Raw genomic sequence first — 19,471 nt, 5'->3', positions numbered from 1 at the left:
TGTCACAAAGAATTGATTTTTGATCTTACACGGGTCGTCTGTACCGGTTCAAAAATAATAACAAATGCGACTTACCATAAAATATTTTATAACAGTGTAAATACCCAAGAAGTGTTCATAAATAAAAAGCAACAATACATACAATAAAGTCGGTGCAATACAAACGGGAAAGTACAAGATGCGCGAACTTGTTTGAAGTGGCGTTCTTCATTATGCAATAAGCCCATGTCGCTTGTATAGGGATGCCATGATTTTGTGGGAAAATGTTGGATATTTTGTATTCTTTGTAATGCATGGGTTGCAATTCGCCTGGTAAGTGGCTACTACCATCCATGGAAATCCGTAGTCAACCTGAAATAAGATTAGATTCCTACGTAAGATGCGCCGCTACCTTTGAGAAAGCTAGAGCCACGTAAAAGTGTGTTTCCTTTACCCTTTAACCAAAACAAGGCTGCGCCTTATACTATTATTAGTCAAAAATAGGTGTGTTTGTGCCACCGAAGTCGAACCACAAGTTCAAGTTCTAATAACTTAAGATATAGACCAAAATATTTCAAGCCGAATTATATCTAGTTGGCGAATTTTAAGGACTGATTCATTTAAATGATTTTTACAACGCTTTTATTAGCTTTGATTGTATGTATGTAGGTACATACATATGTATCTATGTAATTTTCCTTGTGTGATTTTAGCGTGGTTTTTAGTTTTTAAACTATGTATAATTAATATGAATAGAATAGTAAACTAGTATTACAGTCCATCACAGGGTAAGTAATCTCTGTCAACTTTAACCATCCATTACTAACTGCATTACCAAGTTTAAATCAAAGCCGATCACGGATACAATGTCAGTCCTGGGAAAAAGATGGTCACCTCTTATGTAGGTCAGCCAAATACGCTTCTACTATCATCAGTAATAATCGAACGTCGTCAATGATAAAAATTAAAATTTAAACCAACTTTAAAATTTACCTCGTCTATACCTTCTATAATGGGAATATCCGAACATAACCAAGACCCATCGTCGCCCCACCACACATCTGAAGTTAACAATATTAACACTAACAAACACACGCAAACAACGCGGTCGGTGGGCCTTGACCGCCAATTCCGCCAATAACCACGCAAGCGCATACTAAACGCTAATTGCACTCTTATTACCATTGAATAAGGGTTAGTGTCTAGGTAGGGTTGCTACTTAAAACAGATTTAATTTTAATTACGTTTGTTTTATGTGAAGTATGACGTCTACTGTCATCAACCCATTACTGTCACATTGCTGGTCACGGGTCTCCTCTCAGAATGAGAAGGATTAGGCCATAGTCCACCGCGCTGGCCAAGTGCGTATTGATCATACCTTTGAAAACACATTTTTTTAAGATTCCTTAAAATGCAGGTTTCCTGACGATTTTTTCTTCACCGTTTAAGCTAATGATAATTTATGTATAATACGCACATAACTTTGAAAAATGAAATGTGCCTGGGATTTGAACCTGGATCTCTGGATCAAGAGATCGAGTTTCTTAACCACTAGACTATCGCTGCTTCATCTACGATTGTGTATAAGAATCTCTTTTGAGGACTAAGGAGGTCGCCTTATATATAAGTCAGCAGGCCACACCATTCCACCAAAACGCAGAACTACTTCATACTAAAAACACGTGTGACGGTGGTACCTACTCTACCTTTTCTTTCTTATATTTTTTGTTATATTTCCACCTTTTTATATTTGAAAGAATGTGCCAGCCTTACCTCCAAGGTACAGGATTAAGGCTATCGTAAAAACGTGTAAACAAATTCAAAAAAGGCGGCAAAATAATAATGTCACAAGTAACTGTTATTAATGTCATTTGTCGTAAGGGCGTACTCTGACTGTGACCCACTTTCAGTTCTTTTGTTATTTTTTATACTGCTACACAATTTGTGTTTTATATCTCTTATTTGATTTAAAATTTTATTTGCTAATAAATTTTGCAGCAGGGAAGTTTTAAAGTAACATTTTTTTTTAATGAGAGACTCAAAATACGCATACAATACCAATTATTTCAATTATTGTACAGAAATTTAAAACGGCTTGCCGGATTTTAACATGAGTATAATGGCACAAGTAAAAACGGCATTTTTTTAGGAGAGCCAGTTTAAAATTAAACAATGTTTTTGTTTCGAAATCTTTTATTTAAATGAGAATTAAAATAATAATAAATACAATTATAAGTAGTTTTGTATATAATCACAGTACCTACTGTTAGGGCACATTCAAATAGGAAATATTTGGGATTAAATCGCGGTGTAAGAGTCAGATGAACGTATGTACAAAAAATCAAAAATTGGTTTCTTTTTCACAAAACGGTCCACAATGTAGTCTTTTATGAAATGGCAAAACGACGTTACGCTATATTAAATTTTTTTTCAACTAGTGTATATTATCTCTATATTGATAGAGATAATATAGTTGAAAAAAAATTGTCAAATTGCCCACTTACGCCACTTCAAACTTAACCAGATCATTAGATCTGGTAAAGTTTGAAGTGGCGAATTTTCACACTATTTTTGCTCTCCTGTAAAATTGACAAAATGTAGATACGTTCATCTGACTCTTACACCGCGAAATAGAATCTTTAACAGAAAAATGAATTTTGAGTTGTGCCGTTATTCTTTCAAAGCAGCGAATTATGTAGTGTCGTTGGATACCTCTTAATGGAAGTGTATGTGACATACATTACTAGTTAACTACCTTTTTTGATTATTTTAGGCAATTTTTAGGCAGCCGTATTTTTGTTTTTACAATAATTAGTAATTACCTAGTAAAATAGCTATGAGTTATGAGTGTAGAAAGGATTATTTATTACTTATTTATGTATATGCAACTAAAAATAATTCGATATCTTGTCTCTATCATATTTTTGAGTCCCAATTTGTTAAACTGTGTCACCGCATAGTTGTATTAATTCACACCATGATTCGCAATCAATTGCAATTGTCTCGGATGGTACTGATTGAAACTTGTATGCCATGGATTGAAAACTGATTTACCATATGTAACTACATGGATATAATATGGTATAATAAATTAGGTACATTTATTATAAAAAGATTCTCTCAATAGTTATTTCTAGGCTAGGCTATATCTTTTTATGTGCCATTGCGGACAACTGTAGCTGTCTTCATAACTGTGGTATCTGACAATGTGTATAATATATTAGTAGCAGACGAGCATGCAGTCCACCTAATAGTAAGTGGCTGATTTCGTCTATGATCATCAGTAATCAACCCCAGATCATATTTCCACATGGGTGTGCCTTGCAGTCTCTAGCCTGGATATCTAAACGATAAAAGATTTCTAGTCTAGATCTCGATGTTTATACTTCCTGTTACTTGTTCATGCAACTACGACTAACCTAACCTAACCTAACCTAACCTAACCTAACCTAACCTAAATCATTCATACAAATGTTTATCGAAGTAAAACTAACAAACCATTTCTCTTGTTGCAGCCCGCCCACATTTAAGACGCTCACGCCGACGTCTCGCACCCAACTGAAGCAGCAGTTGATGCGAGAGCATGCCCAGGAACAGCTGCGCAGAGAATCACAGGTGATATGACCAAATATTACATAATACATTACTAAACACTTTACCTAGTACACTTTACTAGTCACAGCCACCCATAGAAAACGTGCAAGGATATCCCTGGAACTAAGCTGGAATGTATCATAGAACGTATCACATTTCCATCAAACCAGACCACAGCAGGTCCTGACACTGGTATAAAGCAGAAAACAGGTGAGGCGGCAGTGCAGTTGCAATCAAACCACGAATAAGTGCTCTACCATCTACCATTTTGTGTGTATTTGTGTTAAAAGTTATACGTAAAAAAATATGTGCTATGTCAAAGTTACTAATATTAAAACATCAAAACCAAAGCATGTATTAAAAAAAACAATGTGAGCCGTCACGGGACGCCTGGCAGATGTGAAACATCGACATTATTTTGTAAAAGTAATATGCAGAAAAGAACATATTGTGATAGGAACTAAATATGTCATAATGATAAAATAAAATATTACGATTTTTGCGCATGGCGACGTGTCGCCACACCGTACACACTACTGCATATAGACTGTATATATATACCATCGTATAGCGTGCACGGCATGCGTCGCCACGCCAGAAATCGGTTTTACGTGCGGCTATAGATGTTTCACATCAATAAAAAAAAATTTCGATGTCGATTTCTCCTGACGATGCAGCCTTAAAAGTTCCACTCTCACCTTTTTTAATTCATATAGAAATATATTTTCAAAAATGTCTCTATAGCTACATTCCAAAAATAATATACAACATAGTAAACATCGTAAAAAGTGAACGTAACCTAATTATATGATTGATCGATTCAAATTCTTAGATAATACGCCTTATCGCGTAATCCTGTAAGACTGTGTACTAAACGTGTTTATTTATAGTGAAGTGATTGCGTTCATGTGGACTCATTTTTGATTTTTTGCAAAAAAACTTAAATTTTGGAAACTTAGATAAAGTAGTCTCTTTCTTGCCGCTAAAGTCTTTGAGTTCAAATCTCATATACATTCGTGTAGTTAACTGCGTCATTAGCCTGTAGCACTACCATGAGTTGGCATAGAAACGCCACTATAGAAATTGTAAATAGAAAACTATTGTCATTTTGCTAGTGAATAACATAACTACTATCGTTACGGTATTTCTTGACAACGTCTGTCAAATTAATGACTCATGGGACCGAATTTGTATGGCAATGACATTCGCTAGCGATTTGATTTCGATAGGTTTTTTACGTATCGAGTTACGTAGTGGCTCACACTACGGATTTTAATTCTACGAGTAACCACCAGAGGCGCTGTACAATTTTTCATACATTTATTTTACACAGTCGCTAGCGAGTAATACTTTTGTAAACTCATGGTAGTGCTACTGTAGAGAATACTAAAAATAGACAAAATACGATTGGTGCTTATGCACCTAAATTGTTTTTTCCTTTAATTAAGGGGCTACTGCCGCCCATCTGTAATTAACCCCAGATTACATTAGAGTCCTATCTGAAGTTGGCCACGGATGTGTTGCTACCCCTGAGGACTATGTTGGAGCGCCTCGGAAATATATGTCTTTCTTACCACATACTTCAAACCGGAACATAGCAGCGCAAAACACCGTTACAATACAGAAACGGATACGGTCGAAAACATCCATAGATTTTGTATTGAAAACCGGACAACGCCATCTACTGGCATATATGAAATCGTAGGTTTTTGCTGTACACATAGAAAGTATATCATGAAAATTTGAATTTGCAGGCACAGCAAGCAGGCCAGTCCAAAGATGGAGAAGAGAAGAAGAAGTCAAGTCCTGCGGAGGTGCCCAGGATCACGCCACACGTGGAACTGCCGCCACAGGTGTTACAAGTGAGTACTTAGATTTATCTCTTTCGTCCAGTCTTGTAATGGGTGCAAAAAGTGAAAGTTTTATTGGTTTAGCCCTTCGATCAACATTTGATCGATGATTTAGCCTTTTTATGGCCAATGAATATTTCTGGTACCGTTGAAATAGAAGAAGTAATGGAACTTTCAGCTAATCTACTGTTTAGTGGCTACTGTGCTTGAATATATGTATGCAAGCCTCATATAGTCACATTGTATCTATATGGGTATATATCAGGTGTAGCTGCTTTATTACCCTTCAAACCAGAATATAGCAGCCAGCTTTGTGCATATTTTGACGTACAGCAAAATATTTTATAGAGTCCAGGATATTTTGATCAATACGTTTATCTCGTTATATCTCTTAGAAATGCAAAAACCACCCTTCCATACATCAACTGCCGCCTGGCGACCCCCTAGAACTAAACCCATTATTGTAATCCAAAATCGCTAACATACATCGTTGGATTTATGCGATTTTCCGTTTAACATTGTATGTTATTGTTCCAGGTGCGAACAGTTCTGGAGAACCCCACCAGGTATCACGTGATCCAGAAGCAGAAGAGCCAAGTCCGCCAGTACCTCAGTGAATCATTCACTCCTCAACCGCAGGTAAGACTGACCCTGATGTAGTTTGATACGATTAGTCGTGTAGTTTGCCGTGTGTTGGTACTTTCTGGATGTTGAAGGAATCGTGTGTCGTCAAGCAATCACTGTCCCACTGCTGGGTACGAGTCTCCTCTCGGAGTGAGGGATGTAGTCCATATTTCACAGGCCAAGATTTATATCTTCCAAACGCTGTATATCTTCCAAATTGGTAGATATACAGCGTTTAGAGCGTTTTTTTTTCGATTTCTCAGGCGGGTTTTCACACATAATTTTCCTTCACCGTTTAAGCAAATGATAATTAATTTCTAAATCGCACCTAACTTTGAAAAATAAAAGGCGCGTGTCTGGGATTTTAACTTCAGACCCCTCGATCGATAGGCAGCTACGTTAACTCATGCATAGTAGGTGGTAAACTTATGCCTGATATTAATATGAGTATGAGCACCCTAAAATTGTTACCAATATTGCTTAAGTTACTATTTATAAATTACACTCATAAATTAAAACAAAGATAGTTATGTCACATCGGATTTGTAAAATCACATTTAAATCAAATAATTGTAGAATTCCTTAACGATAACTAATCTGGATTAAATTGTCGTAAAACGATCGATCTAACGGTCTTAGATTTGTATTATCACGTGATTGACGATTTAGATTTACTAATACTGCGATAATAATGTTATTTCTATATGTTATGGGATTTCCACTTTTTGCGGTGGTCTGAGATTCAATTTTAAGGTACGAGTACATAAGTTATGGTCGTATAGTAAATTATTATCACTTGCTTTATATACGAGAATACTTTATATCGTATGAAGAAAATCTTCCGAATCATTACATATGGTTTAGGTTAGGTTAGGTTATGTTATAACCCTCGAAGACGCGCGCGCGATGTGTCCGTTCGCACAACAGGATGGACTAGCCCCAGCTCCATCAAAAAGAAATGGGCCTCGATGCGGCCGTCGAGTCCGTCGATAAATGCTTTTAAAGAAAGAAAGAAAGAAATAAATAACTTTATTACGTAATGCATTGTACACACACACGCCTAAAAATCTACGACGACGACGAAAAATCTTAATTAATTACAAAATAGTGGGATATGGGTAAATCGAAAACTTAAGATACATAATATAGCAACACAAACGAGTAAAAAAAGAAAAAAAAACCCACAGTCCCGACCGTAATAGGCGTCCAGAGGAACACCGTGAAGTTTTAGGTAGGAGTCCGGGATATCCTCTCCATTATCCCCCCAGCTGAGAGGAACCCATGTAGGGTTTCCTTACCTAAAAATCGCAATTGCATTACAATATCATTCTGAAGTAAGCGACAGTAGTAACCAATAACCTCGTTGCAAGACAATAATAATAATGGTAGATTTAAGGTGAATATGGGAGAATTGATGATGAAAACAAAACCTTGTAATATAGAAGAATGTAATTTTGTATGACATGTTAAATGTCTGTAAATAAACGAACCTTAAGAAATGGGCCCTATAGCCCACTTGGTACCACACTACAAAAGACAATGTCCTCCAGGTGGCGGCGGGGCGGGGAGCTCCAGTGCAGTCGGCGCCGGAACTCGGCGCCGCTTCCCCGGACCGCGCCTCCACATCCAGCCTGCTCAGTCCCGGGATGGGTTCCGCGGGAAATGAGGAGGTAAGTTTTGTTCTCTTAAGTAACTTACTAATAATGTACTTTAATAAATGTTATGGCCATTGCTAAAAACTGCAATACAGGAAAGTTTAAAAAATAAAGAAAAAGAAGAGATATAATGTGTGCTGTCCGTCTGTCACAGGACTATATCACTTAAAAATTTATGGTTAAAGACTTTTTTATTTTATTTTTTTTCAAATTGAACTAAATAAACTATAGAATTTATAATTGCTGTAATAAAAAATACTAAAAATAAAAAGAATGGTAGAACAGAACCCTCTGTGTAAGAGTTTCACTCTTAATTTGTTAACGTTTTTATAAGCTTTTATTTATAAAATAGCATATACTTAACTCAATTATATTTTAATATAGATTTTGGACCAACATTCTCTTTCAAATGTCAAAAAATATATCTAACAATTATAACCAATTTCCCCTTTTCCCTCATTCCAGGCCGACGAGTTCCTAGAAGACATTTTGTCACTAGACAGCGGAGCAGGGCCCCTGTCGTCATCCGAGCCGCCGTCCACCGCGTCCTCAGTGGCCGGAGACTGTGCGCTACTCACCGATGCCGACATGCACGCGCTGGCCAAGGACCGCCAGAAGAAGGACAACCACAACATGAGTGAGTATTGCGGGGCCCCTGTCCTCAGTGGTGGTGACTGTCCACCGCTCACCGCGGACATGCACGCGCTGGCCAAGGACCGCCAGAAGAAGGACAACCACAACATGAGTGAGTATTGCGGGGCCCCTGTCCTCAGTGGCGGTGACTGTCCACCGCTCACCGCGGACATGCACGCGCTGGCCAAGGACCGCTAGAAGAAGGACAACCACAACATGAGTGAGTATTGGGGGGCCCCTGTCCTCAGTGGCGGTGACTGTCCACCGCTCACCGCGGACATGCACGCGCTGGCCAAGGACCGCTAGAAGAAGGACAACCACAACATGAGTGAGTATTGCGGGGCCCCTGTCCTCAGTGGCGGTGACTGTCCACCGCTCACCGCGGACATGCACGCCCTGGCCAAGGACCGCCAGAAGGACAACCACAACATGACAACAACCACTCGACAACAACAGTGAGTATTGTGGGGCCCCTGTTGTTGTCGAGTGTTAAGTGATCCGCTTTGAAGAGCAGTAAGGAGAACATACTTATCTGAGACATTACGACTTAGTCCTCAGAGGTAGCAACGCAGGTGTATCCAACCCTAGATAGGACTTATCTTATCTGGGGTTTCGAACAGATGTGCATGAGCGGCATTTAAGTAGCTACTTATCATCCAGATGCTTCATACCCGTTTGCTTGAAATATTATTTAAAAAATATTTTACTGTACTAGCTGACCCGGCAAAAGTTGTGTTGCCATATAAATAAAGAAAATGTTAAGGGTGAACAACCCTTATCACTTACGGGTTTGAAAAATAGATAGAATATTTGAAACTGCGATGGTAGCGAAGTCTGTCGAATCCAATGTGAAACATTCCAAAATCAACAACTACTTACGAATTAAAAATTCATTAAAAAACCTCTTACCACGGACTAAATTGTGAATTTAGTCCGTGGACCATTCTCAAGTCCCCTTGAACACACACAACAAATTTCTTCAAAATCAGTCCAGTCGTTTAGGAGGAGTTCAGTGACATACACACGCACATAAAAAATATATATATAAAGATGTGTTACAATTACCTCAATTATCAATTTTTCTTTTTTTAATTACTTCAAAATAAAAATCCTTACATTATTTTCTTGTTTCCAGTCGAACGCCGCCGTCGCTTCAACATAAACGACCGCATCAAGGAACTCGGGACTCTACTCCCGAAGACCAACGACCCGTTCTACGAAGTCATCCGTGACGTCAGGCCGAACAAGGGCACCATATTGAAGAGTAGCGTCGACTATATCAAGTGTCTCCGAGACGAAGTGAACCGGCTGAAGCAGAGCGAACAGCGCAGGAAACAGATCGAACTGCACAATCGCAAGCTCATGTTGAGGATACAGGTGAGCTGTTGTTAGGATACAGTGTGGATTATATCAAATGTCTCCGTGACGAAGTGAACCGGTTGAAGCAGAGCGAACAGCGCAGGAAACAGATTGAGCTGCACAATCGCAAGCTCATGTTGAGGATACAGGTGAGCTGTTGTTAGGATACAGTGTTGAAGAGTAGCGTGGACTATATCAAGTGTCTCCTACGAGGTGAGCCGGCTGAAGCAGAGCGAACAACGCAGGAAACAGATCGAGCTGCACAATCGCAAGCTCATGTTGAGGATACAGGTGAGCTGTTAGGATACAGTGTTGAAGAGTAGTGTGGACTATATCAAGTGTCTCCTACGAGGTGAACCGGCTGAAGCAGAGCGAACAGCGCAGGAAACAGATCGAGCTGCACAATCGCAAGCTCATGTTGAGGATACAGGTGAGCTGTTAGGATACAGTGTTGAAGAGTAGTGTGGACTATATCAAGTGTCTCCTACGAGGTGAACCGGCTGAAGCAGAGCGAACAGCGCAAGAAACAGGTCGAGCTGCACAATCGGAAGCTCATGTTGAGGATACAGGTGAGCTGTTAGGATACAGTGTTAAGTTTATAGTGTGGACTATATCAAGTGTCTCCTACGAGGTGAACCGGCTGAAGCAGAGCGAACAGCGCAGGAAACAGATCGAGCTGCACAATCGCAAGCTCATGTTGAGGATACAGGTGAGCTGTTAGGATACAGTGTTAAGTTTATAGTGTGGACTATATCAAGTGTCTCCTACGAGGTGAACCGGCTGAAGCAGAGCGAACAGCGCAGGAAACAGATCGAGCTGCACAATCGCAAGCTCATGTTGAGGATACAGGTGAGCTGTTAGGATACAGTGTTGAAGAGTAGTGTGGACTATATCAAGTGTCTCCTACGAGGTGAACCGGCTGAAGCAGAGCGAACAGCGCAGGAAACAGATCGAGCTGCACAATCGCAAGCTCATGTTGAGGATACAGGTGAGCTGTTAGGATACAGTGTTGAAGAGTAGTGTGGACTATATCAAGTGTTTCCTACGAGGTGAACCGGCTGAAGCAGAGCGAACAGCGCAGGAAACAGATCGAGCTGCACAATCGCAAGCTCATGTTGAGGATACAGGTGAGCTGTTAGGATACAGTGTTGAAGAGTAGTGTGGACTATATCAAGTGTCTCCTACGAGGTGAACCGGCTGAAGCAGAGCGAACAGCGCAGGAAACAGATCGAGCTGCACAATCGCAAGCTCATGTTGAGGATACAGGTGAGCTGTTAGGATACAGTGTTGAAGAGTAGTGTGGACTATATCAAGTGTCTCCTACGAGGTGAACCGGCTGAAGCAGAGCGAACAGCGCAGGAAACAGATCGAGCTGCACAATCGCAAGCTCATGATGAGGATACAGGTGAGCTGTTAGGATACAGTGTTGAAGAGTAGTGTGGACTATATCAAGTGTCTCCGGGACGAGGTGAATGGATTGGATACAGTCAGAAGAAAGGGGTAGCAGGATAACGTGTGTTATTAAAAATCTACCTATTTATCTAATAATTATGGTGATAGAACTTTTGTGGTTCGACTCCGGCTTGTTCATAATCAATCTATCCAGTAATTTGCCGCAGACCGATTATTGAAAATCTGTCTTCAAGACCATCGGTATTACATAAGTAGGGATACGAAAAAAGTATCAATACTTCGAAGTATCGATACTTTTGTTGTTTGAAGGTGGTAGAACCCTTTGTGGACTCCGGCGGCACCACCGCCACACCTATTTCTACCTAATAACAGCAGTGTTAGGCGCTGCTGTGTTCCGGTTTGAAGGGCCACACCCTTCACACATATAAGGGAGAGTGTCCCTATACTTAAGGTCTATAAATATTATAATTACCATTAATAAAAAATAAAATATGTTTCAGGAGCTAGAGAGACTAGCGCGACTGCATGGGTTGCCGCTGTCGGGCGAGGGCTGGGCCTCGCCGCACGCGGACGACTCGGGGGTGGAGACTGCACCCTCGGAGTCTTACAACTCACCCGCTAGGACACAACCGGTATGAGTGATTTATTTATTACTAGTTTTTTCCCGCGGCTTCGCCCGCGTTTAAAAGAAAATTATGTATATGACATACTAACATACATAAAACTGAAAATTCGTACCTTCATTGGAATGACAGTGACGCCATCTGGCGAAAATTGGTCGTACCAACTCTGAATCCTTCGCGGGCTCATAGATAACAACTTTGGTAAAGATCATCACTTGATCAAATGCATAGTTTACGATTCAATCCTTACTAATAACGATTAAAATAATCGACTTTTTAATCCAAAAGATCTATTCTCCGATTAATTGATCTTAGATCGCCATCCCTAGGTCCCGTGGGATTTCCGGGATAAAAACTATCCTTTGTCCTTTCTCAGGTGTGGTCCTGTCATAGTCGAATCACATTGGGTTCTACAGTATATTCTACGGTTCTAGCACCGGAATTGAATTATGCAGTTTATTGTTTAACCATAATTGGCTCTTTAGCTTTTGGCCTTTTGGTTTTTTATTTGGCCATTTAATAAAAAGTTTTTTTTGCACGTATCAAGTACCGAATGTATAATAAGGTACTTTATATTAATTACAATCTAGCCTACTATAAGACTAATGAGTAATTTTACGCTAACTTAAACTGCTAAATAATCATATAATGAAGGCGGCGTCCTCTGACACTGCACTTTGTCTTATCACATAAAGGAGTAGACACATTGTTCGTGTGTTCTATAATGTTCACTTATCGCTACTTCACTAACACTACACTGTGTCATGTCACTAACTCAAATGGTTAAATAAATAAAAAGGTGAATTTACTTGTTACATTTAAATATTAATTTATTTTTATTTGCAGGAGGTGGTGCTACCAAAGACAGAGCCAGCACCACTGATGGAGGTCACAGAGCCTCCTCCAGACCTCCTCCGGGATATGCCGTCCACGGAGTGTCTATCAGCACTAGATGCATTAGGTAACTAGTATAAAGTCTTATATATAAAATTCTCGTGTCACAATGTTAGTTACCGTACTCCTCCGAAACGGCTTTGCCGATTTTCACCAAATTTTATATGCATATTCAGTAGGTCTGAGAATCGGCTACTATCTATTATTCATACCCCTAAGTGATAAGGGTTGTTCACCCTTAACATTTTTTTATTTATATGGCAACACAACGTTTGCCGGGTCAGCTAGTACATAATAAAAATATAAAAATGTTAGTGGTACGGAACCCGTGTGGGAGTTCGACTTGCACTTGGCCAATTTTTTATTTTTTTATTTATTCTTTTTTATTTTTATTTTATTTCCAGATGGTCTGAAACTAGGGTCCTGTTCGCCGCTGAGTCGCGAGGAGGGTCTCTCACTGGGCTGCCTGGAGCCGGACCTCTGTCTCGAACCCGTCACTGATCATCTTTTCAACCATAAGGATATAAAGGTAAACATAAACAGTTTTTTTTTTTATGAAAAAGTGTCTCGAAAAGTATATGTGAAGTTAAATAATTCGCATTTGGCCAGCGAGGTGGACTATGGCCTAAACCTTCCTTACTCTGTGCAAACCCTCTTACGCTGGAAGTTGGTTTGTGCTTAATACTAGGATTGTGATTTTGATTTTTTTGCCGCAGTGGGACAGTATGGGTTGACTAGGATGACAATACTTATTGTCTAAAGTGACATCTAGGAGGAAACTAAGGAATTACAACGTCATTGCTTTTATTCATGCTTATATAAGTTCTCGAATTGCATATCAGATGTCGCTAAAACCTATAGTTAAGGCGGCTATGAAAATTCTGAAAGTGTTTTCTGGTGTAATGAAATTACCAAATTATATTCGTACCTTTGTGGTGAAAACGCCATAAAAGATTTAGATGATTAAAACATATGTCACTCATATACTATTGCTAATGTCACCTAGTTTTCTGTTTAATAAAACCTTTAATATACGGGTTTATCTTATTACAATTTATTAAACAGAAATTATCAATGATTATACAATATGTATCGATTCCTAAAACCAGACAGATTTGATATTGATCCAACGTCGTCCCAAAATGCATCATCGCAGTGGATACATTGGAAAAGAACGTTCGAGAATTTTTTAGAAGAATCTCAAAGAAGTACGTCAGACACTGAAATAAAATTTTCCGAAGAAGTAAAATTAAGGCTATTGATAAATCACATCTCGCCAGTTATATACGATTACATCTCGTCATGCAGTACGTACAACTCAGCTTTATCCACCTTAGAATCAATTTACGTTAAACCTAAAAGTGAAATATTTGCACGCCACAAACTATTTACTCGAACTCAACAACCAGGAGAATCCATTGATCAATTTATTCAGGCTTTGAAGCTATTATCGAAAGAATGCAATTTTAAGTCTGTTTCTGCAGAAGAAAATGAAAAAGATTCTATTCGTGGAGCTTTTATTGCTGGAATGTCTTCATCACACATAAGACAGAGATTATTAGAAAAGGACAATGCCCATGAAAGTATGGACCGCCGTCCAGAGTTGCATCAAATTGAAACTTGTTGTAGATGATGTATAATTAACCAAATACTACCACCAATAATTATTTTTTAGATCAGCACCCGGGTTCTGAAGTTATTTACCGAAATGTTACATAACCTTAAAATCGAAAATATCCGACGATAAATTGATGGTCGGTTTTAACTGATAGTAGGTACCTATAATGTAGTTCGATTAACAAATCCCATTTACTTTTAAAGGTAGTAGGTAAAAAAACCTAAAATAATCCTAAAAACCTAAAATAATGATATCCGAGTATAAAATACCGCCATTTTAATATTTAAGAGCAACAATCAACATACTAATAACATACATAATAATAACATAATATTAATAACATAATAGTAATAACATAATATTACTTTCATTTTGACGCATGAGAAAAATCAGTACCAAGAATGGGCATTCTCCTTTAACTTTGACCTTAGACGAAGCTTATAACAAAGCACGCGCACTAGAGTCGGCCCAAGTACAATCTGAAAGCTTCACTTTTCCACATGTTGTGGCCGTAAATAAGTCTATTTCTATTAGAAATAACTCCAAGCAAAGTGGCCATCAGTCAATACCTGATATTAAAAAAAATAATAAATGCTATTTCTGCGGTGGTTCCTTACATGCTCGTCGGTTCTGCCCAGCTTCAAATACTACTTGTTTAAAATGTGGCAAACAAGGACATTTTGCTAAAGTATGCAGAAGTTTGCCTCCTGTGGCCACAGTAAACGACACAGATGAAATGACTTCTTGTTTAATATCAGCTTCAGTAGGCTTGAAGAAGTGCACTGTTTTGGTCACAGTAAATGGCTTACCTCTTAAGGCCTTAATTGATACAGGTAGCACAGCAAGTTTTATTAATGAGAGTATAGTCAAACTTAACAATTTTCCTGTGCATCCTTGGCGTCAAGCTGTTTCAATGGCAAACTCATCATTTCGTTTTGATATTGAATCAGTATGCATCGCAGCTATTACAATATATAATGAATCTTTTTCTACACCTCTGCGAGTAATGAAAAATTTATGTTCAGATATTATATTGGGTCATGATGTTCTAGAACAATGTTCGTCAGTGGAAATTAAATTTAACGGACCAAGACCAGCCCTACGTGTAGCGGTTCTTAAAGAAGCAGTAATAGAGCCAGTGGATCTATTTCCTCATTTGACATCTGACTGCAAACCAATAGCTATAAAATCTAGAAAATATGCTCCTGATGTTTTTGCATTCATACAAAATGAAGTCCGAAAATTATTGTCCGATGGAATTATAGAAGAAAGTAATTCTCCATGGAGAGCTCAAGCCATCGTGACGTCTGGAACGTATCACAAGAAACGAATGTGTATTGATTACTCTCAAACAATTAATAAATTCACACAACTTGATGCTTATCCTTTGCCAAATATAGAAGATATAGTATCCAGAATATCCAAATACAGATTTTTTTCAAAAATAGATCTTAAGTCAGCGTATCACCAAATTCCTATTCTTAAAAGTAACAGGCCATATACGGCGTTTGAAGCGTGTGGAAACTTGTATCAGTTCTGTCGTATTCCCTTTGGAGTAACTAATGGAGTAGCTTGTTTCCAACGGGCAATTGATAAGATCATCGAAAAATGTAAACTAGAAGGAGTATTTGCGTATTTGGATGATATTACAATATGTGGAAATGATCAAATTGATCATGATAAGAAACTAAAAAAATTCATGGAAGCAGTTGATACATATTCATTAACTGTTAACCAAGACAAATCTGAATTTTCAAAACAGAGTATCAATATTCTTGGTTATAACATTGTGGATGGGACAGTCAAACCGGACCCAGATAGGCTTAAATCACTTCTAGACATGCCTGTTCCTCAAGATTCAGCATCTTTGAAGCGTGCTATAGGGTTGTTTGCGCATTATTCGAAGTGGATACCAGATTTTTCTAATAAACTACATCCTCTCGTCATCACTGAACGATTTCCTCTTGATGAAAATCAAAAAGCTGCTTTTGAATCGCTTAAGGAACTCATAGCTAAATCATCGTTAACTGTAATTGACCCTAATGTACCTTTAACAGTTGAAACTGATGCTTCTGATGTCTCTATCGCAGCCACTCTTACACAAAATGGAAGACCTGTGGCATTTTTCTCTAGATCACTGAGTGATAGTGAAAAGAAATATCCTATTATAGAGAAGGAAGCTTGTGCTATCGTCGAAAGTATAAAGAAATGGAGACATTACCTTCTTGGCCGTCGGTTTTATTTAATAACAGATCAAAAATCGGTAGCCTACATGTTACAGAATAATGCAAGCAAGATTAAAAACGAGAAGATACAAAGATGGAGGTTAGAGCTATCGAATTATAATTTTGATATTATGTATCGGCCGGGATCAGAAAATATTGTAGCTGATGCTTTGTCAAGGCAAACATGTGCTTCAGTCAGAGAGAATCAGCTATCTACACTCCATAATGATCTGGGTCATCCTGGTATAACTCGCTTAACACACTATGTACGAAGTAAGAACTTACCATATTCAACAGATGATGTTAAGAGGATTGTATCACAATGTAGAATTTGTGCAGAAATCAAACCCAGATTCTTAAAGTGTACTGGAACACTTATTAAAGCAACAACTCCATTGGAAAGGTTAGCACTTGATTTCAAGGGGCCATTGCCGTCGAAGGGTAAAAATAAGTATCTTCTAACCATTATTGATGAATACTCGAGATTTCCCTTCGCATATCCATGCTCAGATATGAGCAGTGAAACCATCATAAATTGTTTAAAAGATTTATTCTCTATTTTTGGAATACCTTCATACATCCATACTGACCGAGGTTCAGGTTTCATCTCGACGCAGTTAAGAGAATTTTTAAACAAAAAAGGAATAGCTGTAAGTCATTCCGCACCGTATAATCCTAGAGGGAATGGTCAAATTGAACGTCTGAATGGTACGCTATGGCTTACGATTCGTCTCGTTCTGAGATCCAGAATTCTATCTATTGCAGACTGGGAAACCGTATTACCTGAAGCCTTGTTAAACATAAGATCATTACTTTGTACAGCGACAAACGCAACTCCCCATGAAAGGATGTTTAATCATGCAAGGCGTTATTCTCCTGATCAAATGTTTCCCTCCTGGTTATGTCCAGGGAATAAAGTATACAGACGAAATCCTACACCAAAATCTAAGTATGACCCAATAGTGGACGAAGTCGAATTAATAGAACCTAATCCTTTATACAGTAGAGTACGTTTTCCGGATGGACGAGAGGTAACAACGTCTAATAGAAACCTTGCACCAACAGGTTCTGAAATAGAAGAAGAAGTTGAATTATCATCACCACACTCCTCTCCGCATTCAGTATATTCCTCTCCTTTGAGTTCACCTCAAGAACCTATAGTAAGAAGATCAGGAAGAATACGGCGCCCGCCATTATATTTTCAAGATTATACAACATAATAATATCAGCGGGGAAGAATGTGGTGAAAACGCCATAAAAGATTTAGATGATTAAAACATATGTCACTCATATACTATTGCTAATGTCACCTAGTTTTCTGTTTAATAAAACCTTTAATATACGGGTTTATCTTATTACAACCTTCCCATTGCTTTATCTCATTTTTCTGTTCTTTTGTGTCAAACATTTATATTTGTAAACGATAAGGCCACTTTATTTTTACAATTCGGCTATTTATTTATTAGACGCATAGAAGTTTTCTGTTCCATGATTAGATGCTTTGCTATTCCTGATGACAAAAAGATATTTATTTAAATAGTATTATTACATATATTTAAAACAAGAGATTAAATACTAAATTAAATTTAATTCTAAGCCAGTTTTTGTATATTATTGTATATCTGTATATTATAGTTTATTGCAATATATTAAATAATGTTCATTTTTAAATATATGCTTATTGCATTTAAAAATAGTTTTACAAGGAACTAATTTTGATATAATAATGTGTTGTATTCTCCGTATTAGTATTATCTGTATTCTGATATACAAATAAACACCATTGTTATTGTTTTATAATTAACATCTGAATTAACGGAAAATAATTATATTGTATTTTTGTATATTATTGTGTTTATTTAATTTAAAATATTATTATTGTTTCAGATGCGACTGTCCCCAACGCCGGGGCTACTCAGCGGGGAGGAAAGTGAGGCTGTGCTCAATCTCGCGCAGATTGAAGACCTAATGGATGATGATTCACATAATCCTGTTACACAAGGTTAGTTATCATTTACACAGAATATTAACAGAACTTAATCAAATATTAAGAAAAAAAGGTGTTTTGAGTTATACTTCTGTATAGTCCGTGCCAAATTGCTAGTCCGCTCTGAAGTTGTTGCGAGCAGGTGTAGTCATACAATTTGCTATGGCGACGCATTTCTATATTCAGAGCGGACTAGCAGTTTTACGCGGACTATATTATGGTAAAAAATTATAAAGTACGTTTACATTAACACGTTAAACGCCGATAGAAAAAATTAAAAATCGTAAAAATACTTTTGGTCGTATTTTTTTTTATTACGTTACGATACGTATAGAAAATAAGTTTTATTAAATTCTGTACATGGATTACATAGTTACAGTCAAATACATAGCTGAGGTCACCGGTGCACCCCATGGCGCACAAATACAGAAAATATATTTTCCGGTACCAGGCGCCGCGCCGGCCACACCCGCTGGCCATCCGCTACACCAGTAGTGCCAGTAGTATGGTGATAGAACGTGTGTTACTAGTTCAATTACGTTCCTACTATCTTAGCTGTCATCATTTTCTTATTGAATAGTTAATGTGCGAGCCTTTAGATATGGATTTAGCTATGGAGGACTTCGAATTTACGCAGGATGAATGGAAGCAAATCAAAGCTTTAGAAATTTCTTTTTCGAACGCTTCTATAAACAATGACTCTCTTCTAGAATCGGATATTGAAAAGTAAAGACTGCTAATTTTCGTTTAAATAATAAAGACCAATCGAATTATATATCCTGAATTTTTATTTTGGTTACTTTTTTCGCTATCTTTAATTTTTTTCAATTCCTTACAAGGTATGTTTGTCCCACTGCGCAGTATAGTTCTACAGCGCCGTACCGGTCACGGAGTACGAATAAAGTAACAGTCAATATGGCCGGCGGCGAGAAAAAGTAGTTTGAATATGACTATACGTTGAGGTCACCGGTGACCCCCATGGCGCTATGGTAGAGGAAGGGTGAGGTCACCGGTGAC

General features: G+C 38.1%; 1 protein-coding gene across 1 annotated transcript in view; it reads left to right on the top strand.

The window, feature by feature from the left end:
* Mitf (transcription factor Mitf) overlaps nucleotides 1–19,471 on the top strand; it is a 194,408-nt gene that overhangs the window by 172,209 nt on the left and 2,728 nt on the right. The window contains exons 2-11 of the mRNA XM_073089729.1: nucleotides 3,495–3,594; nucleotides 5,328–5,435; nucleotides 5,961–6,062; nucleotides 7,598–7,717; nucleotides 8,168–8,339; nucleotides 9,471–9,712; nucleotides 11,608–11,739; nucleotides 12,577–12,691; nucleotides 13,029–13,153; nucleotides 18,355–18,469. Of these exons, the coding sequence (XP_072945830.1) occupies nucleotides 3,495–3,594; nucleotides 5,328–5,435; nucleotides 5,961–6,062; nucleotides 7,598–7,717; nucleotides 8,168–8,339; nucleotides 9,471–9,712; nucleotides 11,608–11,739; nucleotides 12,577–12,691; nucleotides 13,029–13,153; nucleotides 18,355–18,469 (1,331 nt within the window). The remainder of the gene's footprint in view (nucleotides 1–3,494; nucleotides 3,595–5,327; nucleotides 5,436–5,960; nucleotides 6,063–7,597; nucleotides 7,718–8,167; nucleotides 8,340–9,470; nucleotides 9,713–11,607; nucleotides 11,740–12,576; nucleotides 12,692–13,028; nucleotides 13,154–18,354; nucleotides 18,470–19,471) is intronic.

This window comes from Epargyreus clarus, unplaced genomic scaffold, assembly GCF_041222505.1.
Source record: "Epargyreus clarus isolate Ecla_fem2 unplaced genomic scaffold, WU_Ecla_fem_2.2 ptg000031l, whole genome shotgun sequence".
Taxonomy (NCBI): Eukaryota; Metazoa; Arthropoda; class Insecta; order Lepidoptera; family Hesperiidae; genus Epargyreus; species Epargyreus clarus.
This window is presented reverse-complemented; position numbering and strand designations above follow the sequence as displayed.